This window comes from Lepeophtheirus salmonis, chromosome 11 (genome assembly GCF_016086655.4).
Source record: "Lepeophtheirus salmonis chromosome 11, UVic_Lsal_1.4, whole genome shotgun sequence".
Taxonomy (NCBI): Eukaryota; Metazoa; Arthropoda; class Copepoda; order Siphonostomatoida; family Caligidae; genus Lepeophtheirus; species Lepeophtheirus salmonis.
In genome coordinates, this window is record NC_052141.2 from 17677729 (window position 1) to 17693349 (window position 15621).

Sequence of the window (15621 nt, forward strand, 5' to 3'; positions counted from 1 at the left end):
TTGTGTTTTGATGAATTTTATACATAATAGAACATACTGCCCATTTATTTTCAGTCAAGCCTTGTAGTAAATGTCAAATCTAGTAGAACAAGAGCTCTTGAGGTATCCTAATCCAGAGCCACAAAACGTTCAGATAAATTTCAAACATTTCGTCTCAGCTTGTTGTTTCAAAAATCTGCTGTTTGTTAACTCTATACCGGGATATTCAAAATGTCTTGGAATGTTATTAAAATGATTTTTTTTTCTTTCTTTTTTTTGTTAACATCCGGTTCAAACTTTTTGGCGCTATAGTTATAGAAATTAGGTCAGTTCTTTAGGTCCGATTAAAATCTTTTAATTGGAAAATGGAAACCAAAAGAAAAAATGTTGCTGCTCTAGTCCGGACCGGTCACACCAACAAAATAAGCATGATCTCAGTCAGCAACCAAACGATCTATGGAATGACATAGCTCAATGGACAATGTACACGGGAAAATTATTCTCTTGAACTCAATGTGCGTATGTTTAAAGGTGGATTAACACATCTATCGTACGTGTACACGTCTATGTATATATATACCTGTTGATTCACTTAGACGTGTATAAGAACGATATATCTTTCGTCGTTCCTTGAGAAGGAAATTTGTATATTGAGTGGTTATGGACTTGAAAGATATTTCCTAGGTCATATGAAGTAATTTTTCTATCTACCATAACGTTTACTTGTCTGATCAATTAAAGGGACATTTAAAAAAAAACAAAAAAACAGACGGTCTGGAGAGTCTGGAACGATTTGAACCAGGAGATAACATTGAAGACAAATTTGGAAGTAATCGACAAAACAAACAAACTAACTTTTGAATCTGTCCGAGAGGCCTTTGAAGCTAATTCAATAATGAAAATGACTAATCTGCCCGAGAAAATAGCCATTGCCAATTTCACAGGATCAATTACCTGTAAAGATTGCGGTTGGTATGCCCCTTAGGTTTCAAAAACGATCTTCACCTATATAAAAAAAGGGTTATTTTTTCTTCAGTGATGAAAAAATCTTCAGTGTGTTCATTTAATTAGACAGATGGAGTTGCACTGATTAAGTATAAGTAAACATTATAGTATTAATATTGCTCCATCTGACCTAGGAATTGTCTTTCAAGTCCATATACATTAAGTTCATTTTCTTCTCTAGGAATGACTTAGACGTGTGAAACTACGCACCTTGAGTTCAAGAGCATAATATCTTTCGAGCACGTTGTCTATTGAGTTACGTCCTTCCATATTAAGGTGTTAGTAATAGGCCAAATGACTTTTTGACATCAACATATTATGTAAAGTTTAGGAATCTATAAAATGCATAATCATCGTTCAAAATAATATGATCCATCAGTATGCAAAAAAAAAAAAAAAAGTGAAAATAAATGTGCTCGCCCCCTGACAATTTGAAAAGTGTTTGGGATAAGAGATACATAGCTGTCATGACGTATTATTAAATTAGTTGTGATCAGCTATGAGTGGAAGGAAATGAACAATAAACCTACTCCACTTTTAGGAATGATGTAGACATAAATTATTCTGTTATTGATCCTCGATTCTACTCGAAGTACAACAAAGACTTATAACTCCCGAGAAACCTCTCATTGTTACTGTTTGTCTTTCTTGAGCACCTGTAATAGATATTATTACTTCATAATTAGATGTTTTATCTTCAAGAATTAAATAATAATGACAACGTTTTTCAAAAAATAATAAAATCATGTCCGGATTACCAACTAGAATAAGGCTTTCTAGGACATGTTTTATAAACTTTTACGTATAAGTCCCCCCAACAAATCCTTACTGTTACTCTCTGTCTTTCATTAGCACAATCACTACAAGGTGATTACTATATTCTTCAAGAATTAAAGGATAAGGATAACATATTTGTAAAACAATAACACTATTTATAGGATCTCTGTCAGGAGATATGTCGTCTTTCAAAGTTACATACTTTAAATGACATTCTCTCAGGCGTAGTTTTTACGTTCACCACAATTTCGGAAATATTTACATCCTTATATATTTGTTTTTTGTAGTTGCTACTGGAATATATGTTTATTTTTATATTCCGAAGCTGTTCTTCTTCTTATTTCATTTTTGAGGAGAGAACATATTATACGGTTAAACTATAAAGTGCATCCAGGAATGTGCTAATTCATGAACGACGGAAAGTAATGCTGATGAGTTATATGTGTAAGTCTTTGTTAGACTCTGAGTAGAATTGGGGATCGATATCAGGATAAATTCCTACTTATATCATAGCTGCTGACAGCTAATTTAATGAAACGTTATGACAGCGAAGCTGCTCTCCACCCAAACATTATTCTAACAATTTTCATCCACACTATCCCATTAGTGCGTTAAAACAATGTATATATATGCATAAAATGTAAATTTAAAGAACATACTTAATGATCCTTTCTGAAATAAATGTTCCTGGACCTTCAAAAATAATAATTTATCATTTATTACATCATTTAGGGACTATGGAGAAAAGAAAGATGAAAATGTCGAAGAAGAAGAGGAAGAAGATCACATCAATGATTTTGATTTACCCGTTCAGGGCCCCTTACCTGAGGATCCCGAGGATGCGCCTTGGAGGAAGAAAGAATCTGGGATACGGAAATTGTGAGTATATGAATGTTACCTGTTGTATACTACCTATTAATATATATTCAAGGGAGTTTTACAATCATAGTAGGGCAATGAGAGTGTATGCGTTGTGTACAAGCTGCGATTTTGTACTAGTTGTAACTTGTATAAACAAATTGTACAAGTTGCAACCAAAAAATAAGAGCAATAGTTTTTAATGAGGGATTTACAGATCTTGGGATGAATAATAATGGAATATTCCATGGATGATTTATGGATAAATGATTTGATATTTGGGTCTAATAAATAAAAATTATTAAAATGTAAGTGTTATGTGGCACGTCGTCCTCAGTTATATTACTTATAAATACATAACAATTAGAGATGGAATTTGTGTAAACGAGAAAAAGAGAGGAGAAGGCGGGAGGGAGGAAGACGTATGTTATTGCTGAATTAAGACCATTTTTAATATCAACTGCCTGTTGTATGATTTTAAAGGGATAAAAGAGTTTTTCATATAGAGAAAATAACCTTCTACACTTAGTATAGCATTAGTGCATGGAAAATATAATAATTATATTTAAAAAACCTATATATTTATTTTATTTTGCATTTGAAAACAATTTACTCCAAAGATAGGGGATAATTCTTCTTTTAGAGCAAAATGCTTAATCACCCAGTCCTGATTAAATAATGAACAAAATTGAAGAAAGAGAATATATTCAAACGTTTTTCCTTTCTTAATGAGTAGTATGTATTGAAAAAACTACATTAAAAAATTATAAAAGGGAAAATATTGATATTTTAAATGTTCTCCTCTTTATAACAACAATTCATTTTCTTCTCCAAAAGAGTGTCTCGCTCTCGCCTGATCTCACACTCTGTTTTTCCTTACAAACTCCTCAACTCTTATAATAGCCATGTAACTTTTATAAATTAAAAATAAATGATAGTATCAATCTATAGTTGGAATTTAGAATGACCATTGTTGAAATTTTACATTTTACGATGAAAAATTTGCTACTTGTGGAATTTGCTTATTCAAGTTGCAACTTGTACACAACACACATATATAAATAGGTGGATAATTAATGAACTAATTATTATGGAAATGTATTATTATAATACATGTGACTTGATTTTTATTTATAAGATCGCTTTCTTCTCTCCCTTGGATTCAATCCATGCTAAAGTAAAGGCTGTGTTTTTTTAATATGATGTCCCTTGATTGGCTGTTAATTGGTTACTTATGTTAGGGGGAATGTTCACCGCACTTATTTCTCTGGTAGAAAGTTCAGCTTCTTACTCATTTCACCGTTGGAAAACGAATACAAATTTGGATTATAAACAAAATGTATTAATTGCGGCTTAGTATACATAATATTTATAAGTTCAAATTTTCCTTCTGATGGAATTATCCTCTTCGGTGTGATGAGCCTGGTGAACTTTTTGTCATTCAAATGACTGCGGTGAACTTTTTTCACGTGGCTATTTATTTTTAGAGATATGAAAATAGAGTCCTTCCCATCAAGGATAAATAACATGGAAATAGTATTAGGTTAATAAAAATAGAATTTTTTATTTGTTAAAGCTGTCTTTATTCTTTCTTAATTATCGTAGAGGACACATTACGAATAAGTTAAAAATACATAAATCATCCTTTGCAATGAAGAAATGCCAGACAAATTCAAGCTCTGTTTTCTCATTAAATATTTGATACTAAAAATTATATTTTTTCTTCATCTGGACAACTTTTCTTCATTTCCCCCTACCCCTGGGACGCCCTTGATGAGTGACCATATTTTTATGACTTCATCTCAGGCATAGTTTTTATTTTTAACTAGTGATGTCCCACGTGCAGAACTCGTTCATTGGTACTCTAGTTTTATGAACTTAACAAAAAAGACACGAAAAACTCGGCTCGTGTACCGAAAATGCGAGTATTTAGAAGTCACAACTTATGACTTTTTTTTCTTTTTCAAGCACATTATAACGTGTTCATCATCTTCAAAATCCACGTTTTTGAAAAAGTTTTGTGTGCACACAGGGAATAATAAATGTGCTTAATCCTAGTCGGTTAAGAATGTTAGTGTAACTAATGGGAAACATAATTTTACTTATTAGAGTAAGTAAAAACCATTTTTGAATGTCATATTTGTAATAACCCTTCACAAAATATGATTTTTAAATTAACGAGTTTGTTATCGTGCAAAAAAGTATAAGGGAGAGTAAGGAGTACTCTGGCAAGTAAAGATTTTTCAGCCGAGTAACGAGTATGAAGACAAGTAGAAAGTGTAGCTTGTAATTTATCGAGTGCTTATTTTAGAAGCTCGAAAATACTCGAACAGCAAAGTTTAGCTCGTGCCACATCACTACTTCTTACACACACCGGTAAGGTCTCTTTTTTCTCGTCTCTACTTATATTAGCCACACATATTCTAAGTACCAAGTCCACTTATATATTTCATAATTATTATATGTACATATCTATTAAATATTTATCAAATTATTCTTTCTCTTTTCCCGCGCTTTCTCTTTCTCTTTCTTTTATTCCTTGTTTTTAAAGATTTTCCTTCATCACGAAACGAGTGAGTAACGTCTCTCATAATATAGTATCTTCTTCAACCGGACACAATTCTTCTTCACCATTTCGCCAAATATGTTCATCTGATTATTAATTTATGTTCTTTAAAATTAGTTGAAATATTTTCCCTCACTTTTCTTCTTATTTTTCTCCTACTTACGGAGAAAGAGCATTGATGAAGGGATTTCATTCATTTTTAACATAATTAGGGTATGTGAAAATAGTCTTCTAAATCTTCGTGAGTCTAAATTGAAAGAAAATATATGTTAGCAGCTTTGATAGACAACATAAACAAACTAGAATGATTTGTCTCAAAATAGAGTGTGGATTACATTTGTATTGTTCTACAAATTATCCTTAATGTCTATCAACAAATATCTTATTAACCCCTTTGGTTGTATTGCAAATTGGATTTAAAGTAGCCAAAATTGGCTTTTACTATAAGAGAATGATAAATTGACAGATTTCTTTTAAAAAAAGGCCATTTCGTTATTTAAGTTTTTTTTTTTTTTTAATAATCAAATTTTAAACTATAGTTAACAATGTTGGATATCTTAAATCCTCCCACATATTTGAATAAAAAAACCTATAATTGACTCATTGTAATATTGGGCTGTATGTGTAGGTAGCAAAATATAAGATGATTTTTGTTCATGATTGTTTTATGCTGACACATCAGTGATCACTATAAGTACTACAGTACAGCTCCTTCCTAGCTAGTACGTTTGAATTTTTAAAATAGGAAGAAATAAATAATAAGAGCATTAATATCTTTTAGGTTATTACTTATTAAAAAATGTAAGTTAATAAGATTTTCTACCATTTTCACATCCCATAACATTGTCATAGAATGAAATCTCTTCAAACTGAATTAAGGCTTGTTTTTACACCTACTTTTATTCCTATTTTTGGAATTTTTAACTCACTTAAGGACCATTATTATAAGGACTCTCTATATTTTGATCTACAAAATCAGACATTCTTCCCTTTAAAAACCAGGAGGCGTTTCTGCGGGCAAAATTAATTGTAGAAAAGTTATTATCAGAAAATGGAAATTTGATGACACTGATAATCAATTATGTATGCCTGGCCTTAACTTTCAAAAAAGGAGGAGGCATGTCAAGACTATTTAAAAAAAAAAAGAGATAAATTTAGGTCATTCTTTTAATTAATTAATGTTGCACCTTAAAATATTTCACGCATTGTCCATCTGGTGATCTCTCCTTCAAGGCCACTGCTGTTGCTAATATCTGCCGTATACCTCTAACATGAACATTTATTGAATATGTTTTTTTGTTGGCTGTTCTTGAGATGACCATTGTTTTGAGTGGTGGATCTCAAACTCAATTCCCCACTTCATTTCATATCGATTTTCCGAAAATCTTTCATTTTCGAAAAAACTTCATTGTGCTCCCCTTGCCTCTAAATTCTTTTATTTTATATGCATTTTTACTGAAAAATTTGAGGAAATAAGCATTTGATTCCTTGCCGATTTTTGTAAATTTGCCCACTGATAAAGATTTTATATGGGTTGAGGTCTGGAGACTGGTTTTGCCCACTCCATAACATTAATCTCCCTCTTATGAGCAACTCATTTGTTTCTTTGGCCTTATGTTTTTGTTAATGGGCGTCCTGGAAGACTCATCCACGACCCATTTTTAGTGCATACCATGAGAGAAGTAGGTTTTGGTCCACAAAATGTGTGGCCATCCTCTCTTCAATGCAGTAAATTCGTCTTTTCTCCTTAGCAAAGAAACACCCCCAAAAACATTGTGTTTCCACCACATGATTGAAGGTGAGGATGATGTTCTTGGCGTTACACTCAGTATATTTCTCCTCCAAATACTCATTTTTTTAAATTTATATAATATCTTACTGTTAAAAGAAATCTTCCATCAAAATTATAGACAGTTCTTTTCTTTGTCAGAGAGTAAACTTAGAAAATTGGCAAGGGATTCTATATCTATAAGATATTAGTACTAATTGATATACAGTGGCCCCATCAAGTAAAATGTTGTATTGTTAGTGCGCTCAGACTATATAAAGTTTGAGAACCACTGCTTTAGAGGAATACACTTAGTTTGAGCGAATGTTCAATTTAGTTTAAAGTCACCTTTGTCTTATTATATTTCAAATACTACCCTGCATACATATTGCATTAGAAACAGGCATAGAGCCATCACCTGCCTCATAAAATCAAATCATTTTCCTTAGTGTGATAATTACATCTTAGAGTGAATAGGGGTTTTCTTTTATGCCAGACTGCCCACCTTTTCAATTTCTTTTCATAAAAATTTCATCCTTGTAACAATATTTTTACATTAGATGGATGCATCCACAGAGAATATACTTCACTTAGATTAATATTTACATGCTATCTTGTTAGCTGTCAATGTGCTTACTTCTTTTCCCCGTATTTGTGGTCTGAATGTTGAATTTGAATTGACTCTTGTTAATTTATAAACAATTCCATCAAATGTTGAATCATAATTATTTAGTTGGGAGGAATTGGATCACCCAGCTTTTCCTCTGACAAAAAAAGCCTGCATAAAAGATCCAAAATCATTTGGTAGTTTGTCACTTCTTCCCATCTATGAAATTATTATTCAATAATTTTTGAGGAATTGCATGATAGGATTTTAATTAACCCAATCAATATTTAGCAGGTTGTTTCCTTTATTGCATCACACAACCTTTCCTTTGAAAAAAAAAAAGAAGCACCAAATACGATGCTAGTGAGTCAATTCTTCTCGACTATGGAATTATTAGTCAATCATTGCAGGAAATTGTTTAGAGCCTACAAAGAGCTCCTTCTAAATCGACCAATCAAGGTTCAGAACACTAGTTAAGCAAAAGAAGCAGAAACATTGACAGCTGACAAACAAAATACGATGTACATTTTTGTTTTGTGAGCACGGCTTTACCTCACTAATGCAAAAATTTATTTTGTTGCGAGCTGTCGATGTCTCTGCTTCTTTTGCCTAATTAGTTTTCTGAACTTTGATTGGTAAAATTGTAATTAGCTCTTGTTCAGCTAGCTGTGGACACTTCTCAACAATAATTCAATAGTTGGAAAGAATTGGCTAACCACCAAATGATTTTGGGCCTTTTTCCTGTTTCTTGTTTGAGAAAATGTTGTGTGATGGAATCAAGGTAGATATGTTGGCATTTTGGGGTATAATTCAATCATTACTCCAACAGAAAATAACTTTTTAATGTTTTTTATAGTAATAAACATAATTTCATTAAAAATTCAGAGGGAACATCAATTTCAACCAAAAGACCAATAAACTTCATTTATTTATACCTTAAGGCAAAATATATTTGAGAGAAAATGGGTTAAAGGCGAAACATCCAAAGGAAAATTAGTTCAAGTATAATACAAAGAGTACTGGACACAACCCAATCGTAGTCGTAAACTAATCTCTATATTGTATCTCGCAACCTTTCTTTTAAAAATATATAGAAAAAAGGCCCAATTTCAAATTTTAAAGTAAAGCACTATATGTAAAATACTGTTTTAAGAGATCAGTACACTTTGCTACTGTTAGAATTATTGTTCACAGCATAAAAAAGTCGATTCAAATTCAACAAATATACTTTCTGAACACTAAATAAGAAGAATAGAAGTAGAAAAATTGACAGCTGGCAAAAAACACATAATAAAATTTTGCCGACTTATTTTAGAGCTAAAGATTTTTCCTTACTTGCAAGCACTTAAAGGCCCAAATAAAGTAAAATAATTGATAAATTGTGTTTTCAGAAAATTTCCTATTTTTGAGAAGAATGAATTCACGGCGGTGCCTCGCTTACACAAAAATACCTTACGCGCTTTGTTATCAATTGGTGATTCCCTCAGTTCACTTGATACGTCATGGCTATCTTAAAATTTATTATTTTGATAAATAAACGAAGGAATAAGTTACCCTATACTTATTACTCTGTTACAAAAGGACAGGAATATTCTTGTTCATCCCTCCATGGCTTATATATATTGGCCATTTTGTTATCACATTTAAATACAAATGTATAGCTTCGCTTTTAATAAAATATTACTAGGCAATATTATATCGAATAAAATAATACTATTTAGGATTTTAATATTATGAAATACCTATATATATCCAATTCATTTTAAGAATTGTAGATAAATCATATGAAAATGATAACCTAGGATTAGTTTAAGAGATAAATTGCAGTTGGCATGACTGACTTATTTGACCAACTACCAGATTATTTCGGGCCTTTTTTATTTCTTTTTGGAGGAAAGGTTGCGTGTTGTAATTTATGTAACGTAATGGATTGGGTAGATCATAACACTGTAGAGAGTCCTTCCAAAACATTACTTTCCCAGTGTGATACATTATAAATACAAAAATTGAAGAGCCTTAGGTAGGGGGAAACAAGTCTTTACTTAGCACACATAGAATATTATTTTTAAATCACATTACCTATTCATAACTATTATTACATTGTATATTCCATATTATGTCTGTATGTTCTTGCTTATGATTCATTATTTCATCATACACATTCCCCTAAATCCGCACATACTGTATTTTTTTTCTGTCTTAATCACTTGTAGTTAATAAGATTATTATTTTCTGACTGTTTTTTTTTTTTTGTAGAAATATATATTTGACTCCATATATCAGTGAATTCATTAATTATGATTGTTTTTAAAAGTGTCTCTTACTTCTTTTTCTTAAAAAAACAACATTATAGCCAATGTCCTTAGTTCTCTTTTCTTTCTTTTCTTATTGAACAATGTACCTAACATACATTTATTAAACTAGGTAACCATTTCTGCTATGCTGGGGGGAAATGTAGGATTCATCTTATATAAAGTTATATATAAAAAAGGAAAATAATAATTTATCACCTCAATCCATACTTTTTAACTTTTCTTTCTGGTTCTTACATCAAAGTAAAAAATAGTGACGTGCCGCGACTTGAATTTTGCTTCTCAAGTATTTTCGAGCATCTAAAAAACATTAAAGAAAATATGAGCTATACTCGTTACTCGCCTGAATACTCGTTATTAATGTTGTGTCAGTCATTACTTATTCGGTCTTTAGACAGTTCTTATTGGTCCTTGGGACCGGTCTTCAGGACTGTTGGTACTTTGCACGAGTCCTTGCAACTTTTCCTAAAAATGTCCATGGTTTATTAAACCAATTAAACATATATGAGATATGTGTTTAGAGCATTGCACATATCTTGCAAAAAATATTCATGTTCCCATGATAATTAGTGTTGGACCGCTCCTAATCAGCCCCCTCCCCCCGCTCCATTTCTTTTTCCATTCAATGGTCCTTAGGAACGATTAGTCAGTATCTCAGTCCTAGCTATCTTTTTAATTTCTTCACTCCTAGCTAAGACTGAACATTAAAATAACAAAGAAAACTATGAATGATACCTAGAACGGATAATCTTGTTCTTCTTAATTTACGTTCTACAGAGTCATTTAAAAAGTTATTTGAATCTTAATTTTAATCGTAATTCAACAGTTTATTGTATATAATAAACATATCAATATTTGTCTAATGTTAAGTTATAAGTTGCCCCATATATTTTTAGTGGCACAAATACTTATCAATTATATGTAGAAAAATTAAAGTTTTTAAACGGCAAACATATATTTTTTACATATAATTTCTTAATGAAACGAGATTAATTAAAAAAAAACCCCCATTTTTCTATTAAGTAATGATAAGATTCCCATTCGGACTGAACTGGACGGTACTGCAGTCTTCTATCCTAAATAATGATCGACACAACACTTGTGATAGCTATTACGGTTCCAGCGCCAGAGGGCTTAAGAGTAATCATTTGTACAACAATCAAAGTACTTCACCAAGATGTTGTCTGTATGAAAACATCAATCCTAATTTTCAAAGTAAAAGGAAGTTAGTCTAGGTAGATTCACATGCTAGGGCATTCAATTTGAAGTCTGCAACCTCTCACGACATCATCATCATCATCGTTTTTTATAATGTTTGGTCAGGTCGTTTATCTTGACAAAAAAACTCTACGTTTGAAATTTCAGACATGTTCGAGCACAAGGGGTCGTTTGGGAATCCCTCCTATTTTGGTCCTTTTTGAAGGGCCCGCTAACTTTGGTGGGACATAATCCCGCTCAAAGTCAACTAATTTCAAAAATGTTTCATTTAAAATACTCACAAGAGCATGTGCTTTAATTTAATTTCCATTAAAAAAATAATATTTATGCAAAAAAAAGCCACCTCAATAAAGCTTCAAGCTTGATTTTACTCATTTTTTGTTAGGAGTTTAACCTGTTCATACCTCGTGGAGCCTCAATGGAATCATCTTCATTAAGGCCTATAATTGAAAAAGTTCATATTTGCCATGATAGTACATTTTAATGCACACACTGCAATAATGTTTGCATAGTTTTTTTTTGTTTACTTAATAAAACTCAATTGACGAGCCTTGTTCGTGGCACATCACTAGTAACAATATAGAGGCCTCTCTCCTTTCCCTCTCTCGAGGGAGAGGAGATGTTTGAGGCTATCATGTGCCCTCCTATTTATTATTTGAATTTATATAACCTGCCAAAAAAATAAGAATTAAACACCCTGTTAATAAATGATGTACAATAATATGCATAGGCCATTTTTTATAGCTAATAAATTATGGTTTAAGGTTCGTATAATCCTTGGTTTTTGTTTGTTTTTCTATATACCTATTTTTACTTTGCATGACAATTTATACGTATGTTCATAAATCAACCTCCTGACGATACTTTTTCTACCACTATTTATTATTTATATACGTATCTACACTAAAGATAGGACGGATCTACATTTTTTCGGATCTGGCTCGGCCTAGATCAGTAGACGTAAATATTCGAGATCATTTTGGGTAGCCAAACTTTCAAATCTATATCCCAAACTAAAGGGATACATTTGTTCTAGCTTTCATGAGTCACCAGGCTATAAAGCAGGCAGGATCACTAACTGACTAGTTAAAAATAGACCATTATTAATTCCTGCATGTTATTCTCCTTCTATAGACGAAAAAAAAACATTTTCTCGGATCAAGTCGGTTCGGATCTTTATACGTAAATATTTGAGAAAATTTTGGGTACCCGAACTCTCGGATTTAGATACGAAACCAAAATTAAATAGATACGTGTCTCGAATTTTATGAGCTTTTTACCCAAAGTTCGGACTTAAATAAAATAGGATCCGGATTACAGTTACATTGTGACTAATGAATAGCCCAATGTTATTACTATGAGAACACAATTATTACTTTACTTATTATTAGTATTATCGTTGTAATGACATTGGACACGCCATTATCTTTATTGTATCTTGCAATTTCTTCTCTGAAAGAAACAGAAAATGGAATGGACAATCGGTAGAGCGCAAAGCCTCCGCCTAAAATCACATTGAATTATGTATCTCAATTTTTTCCAAAGTAATCTTCAATTATATGATTTTGTACGTTTGTGTTACTGTGACCATAATTCATCTTCGTACCAAGTTTGATCAAAGTCGATCCGTAACTGTCGCCGCAATACTGGTGACGAACAAACTAACAAATAGGGCAAAAACATAACCAGGTAAAATGTCCCAAAATCAGTTGGAGGTCAGGCAATTCTACCTATTATGAAATTATTATTTAATTATAGTTGATAATTTTTCATAGCCTAATAAGAACTAATTTGAATCCAACCAATCAATAGTAAGAACACTAATTAGAGGAAAAGAAGAAGAAAAATCGACAGCTAACAACCAAATACAGTGTAATTTTTTGTGTTAGTGAGGAATAACCAGAGAGACCGCGTCACCTCGCTATTTTTTCTTTTCTCCTAAACAATGTTCTGAACGTTGATTGCTTGAATTAGAATGAACTCCTTTTAACAATTCTTAACAACTATTGAATAGTATTTCATGGAAGGGAATAATTGGTTGATTACCAACTGATTTTGGGCCTTTTTACCCTGGTTATGTTTTGTTTTGAGTAATACAATAAAGGTGTGCGATGCAACTGCTTATATAGCTGTTGCTCCATGTCATTATCAAGATAAATAGAGATACTACGTTCAATATAGATTTTTTTTTTTTTATAAACTAGGACTAAGCAATCCTATAAGTTTTTTTCTATACGAAAAATCCCTGAAAGATCCGTAAAAGTTCACGTACTCAAAGTTGGTCCGGTCTTTGGATCTTTTCGAATAATTCAAGTTTACTATTACCGTACCTGAGTCCAAGACCCGTCCGTCCTATCTATAATCTACACATATATTTAATACTGTATCTTGTTGTGACTAATTCATGCTTTATTTATTGCAGATTTCATCGGGTATTTGGCAAGGTCCTTCCCAATTCTAATCCTTCCTCGACTCAAATAACCTCTCGCATAGATATCCCTTCAACAGCAACAAGACCATCAAATAATAACACCGTTCTTATCAATAACTTTGGACGTTCTTTAACAAAATACTCATTGAGATAATCATCACCACCACCACCACGAGGAGTTATTATCTAACTATGATCCACTTATCCATTATCAGAGCTTTGAAATCAACCCTCACCACGTATTTCATTATCCTTCTACCATATCTTCTATTAAGACTCTAAAATATATATATGAATTTTGTGTGAATTTGATTTCACAATATTTTACGAAAATTATATCACCACAATGATATGAAAGGTTGTATTATGTAAAATATACATATAATCTTCCACTGGGGCATGAGCGTTATTTACTTGTATTCGCAAGAGAGAGTGGCAAATAATACAACTTCTGTAATGAAAATGTTATTTTATAAAAAATAACATGAATATGTTTCTCTCATAGAAATATACACTTTTCTGAGCATGCGTTCTTTTTTAAACAACAAGAAACAGACTATCACGTCACCTTGCGGATAATATATATATATATATTATTTTGATCATGCCCTGTTAAAAGCAACTTTTGTCAACAAAGGAACTCCTTTATTTGTCTATTATAACAATACTAAACATAATTATTAATTAATCAAAGAAAAATTTAACCAAAGAAAATATCCAAGGCATTGCTTTTATCTTATTAGTTACTATTGATACTTATGTTTTATTTTTAAATTATTATTAGGGTAGCTGTTTTGTACTGAAGAACAAGTATGTAAATGTATTTATGGTTTTTTTTTTCTTTTGCAACATTACATATTGTAAATTGATTTCTTTGTCAGAATACCCTAGTCACGTTTTTACTCTAATATAATATAATACTTATTATTTAGACAAAACACAATTATTTTTTGCCAAATTGTCTCTGTGATTATTTTTGTTACATATTATCATTATTATATTACTTTAATTTGCAAGGTTGTACTACTACAACTCAGAAAAAGCTTACTTGAATGATGCAGCATGTATGTAGACTGAGTTGTTCCCCATTTCTTCAGAGCACACACACACCCCTCTCCTTATCAAAACCCTCTCCTCTAAATTTATGTTCATTCATACATTTTGAAATATATTTCATAAAGGTTTCATATTATACAGTATACGTAAATATTTTATTATCAAATATTGGGTTTAATACAAGTTCGCTATAATTCCAATTCCGCTAAGATTCCTTTAGGTATCTTATTAGTAGAGTTGACATAAATACCGCGAGGGGAAGGCGGGGCTGAGACATGAAAATCGTAATAATAATGGGCATGTTAAAAAAAACAACCGAAAATCAACATGATGGTAACCCTGACAATTTCAAGAATGTTTTCGAGGAGATCAGCTACAATCAGTTGTTACAAGGGAGGAGAGGGAGAAATAAATAAATATGGACATTGCCAAGAATATCTTCGATGTAGATCCCCAATTCTACTCCGAGTTCAAGTAGGACTTACAATTATAACTCCGCATCAAATCATCAATGTTATTCTCCGTCTTTTATGAGCACCAGGTGCCTGTTATAATATTTTGGGGGGATGAAATAAATTCCTTCATTAAAGAGGAGAATCTTCTAGATTTAACGTAGCATTAGTGGAGGGAAATATTTTATTATATTTTAATTCATATCATAATTTTATTATGTATTCTTAAAACAATTTACAACAAATGGAGATGTGATCCTCACCACGACTTATTAAAGAATGAACAAAAGAGAGCACATCCACCCAGCCGTTTTTCCTTTTTTTATTTCTAAACTTACTTTTTTCCTTGCAAAGATGTCAACTCCTCTACTTTTTAGTGATCTGATTGAATTTCAATTCATACTGTAGGAAATAGCGGACTCTAACATTTTCAAATATGGTACATATTTTTTAATTTTACTAAAAAGTAAGCATATTTTTAACTAAAAACTACGTGAAGTTAATTCTAAATTATATAACAGGCAACGTATACTAACCAGTCTCTTAACTCAGTAATACCATATGTATTGCTCCCGCCTTCTCATGTGCTCAT

General features: G+C 31.6%; 1 protein-coding gene across 13 annotated transcripts in view; it reads left to right on the top strand.

Annotated features, from left to right (window-relative positions):
* The window catches only part of Rilpl (Rab interacting lysosomal protein like), a 42171-nt gene extending 27458 nt beyond the window's left edge, over window positions 1-14713 (top strand). For 7 of the 13 annotated variants that reach the window (XM_040721104.2, XM_040721105.2, XM_071891802.1 and 4 more), the window contains 2 exons: window positions 2494-2640; window positions 13513-14713. In XM_040721104.2, coding sequence (XP_040577038.1) covers window positions 2494-2640; window positions 13513-13675 — 310 coding nt within the window. In that variant the 3' untranslated portion in view covers window positions 13676-14713. Of the gene's footprint in view, window positions 1-2493; window positions 2641-5170; window positions 5193-13512 lie in introns of all 13 variants that reach the window. The other 6 variants (XM_040721106.2, XM_071891807.1, XM_071891806.1 and 3 more) reach the window with 2 other exon arrangements.
* Window positions 14714-15621: the final 908 nt, after the last annotated feature.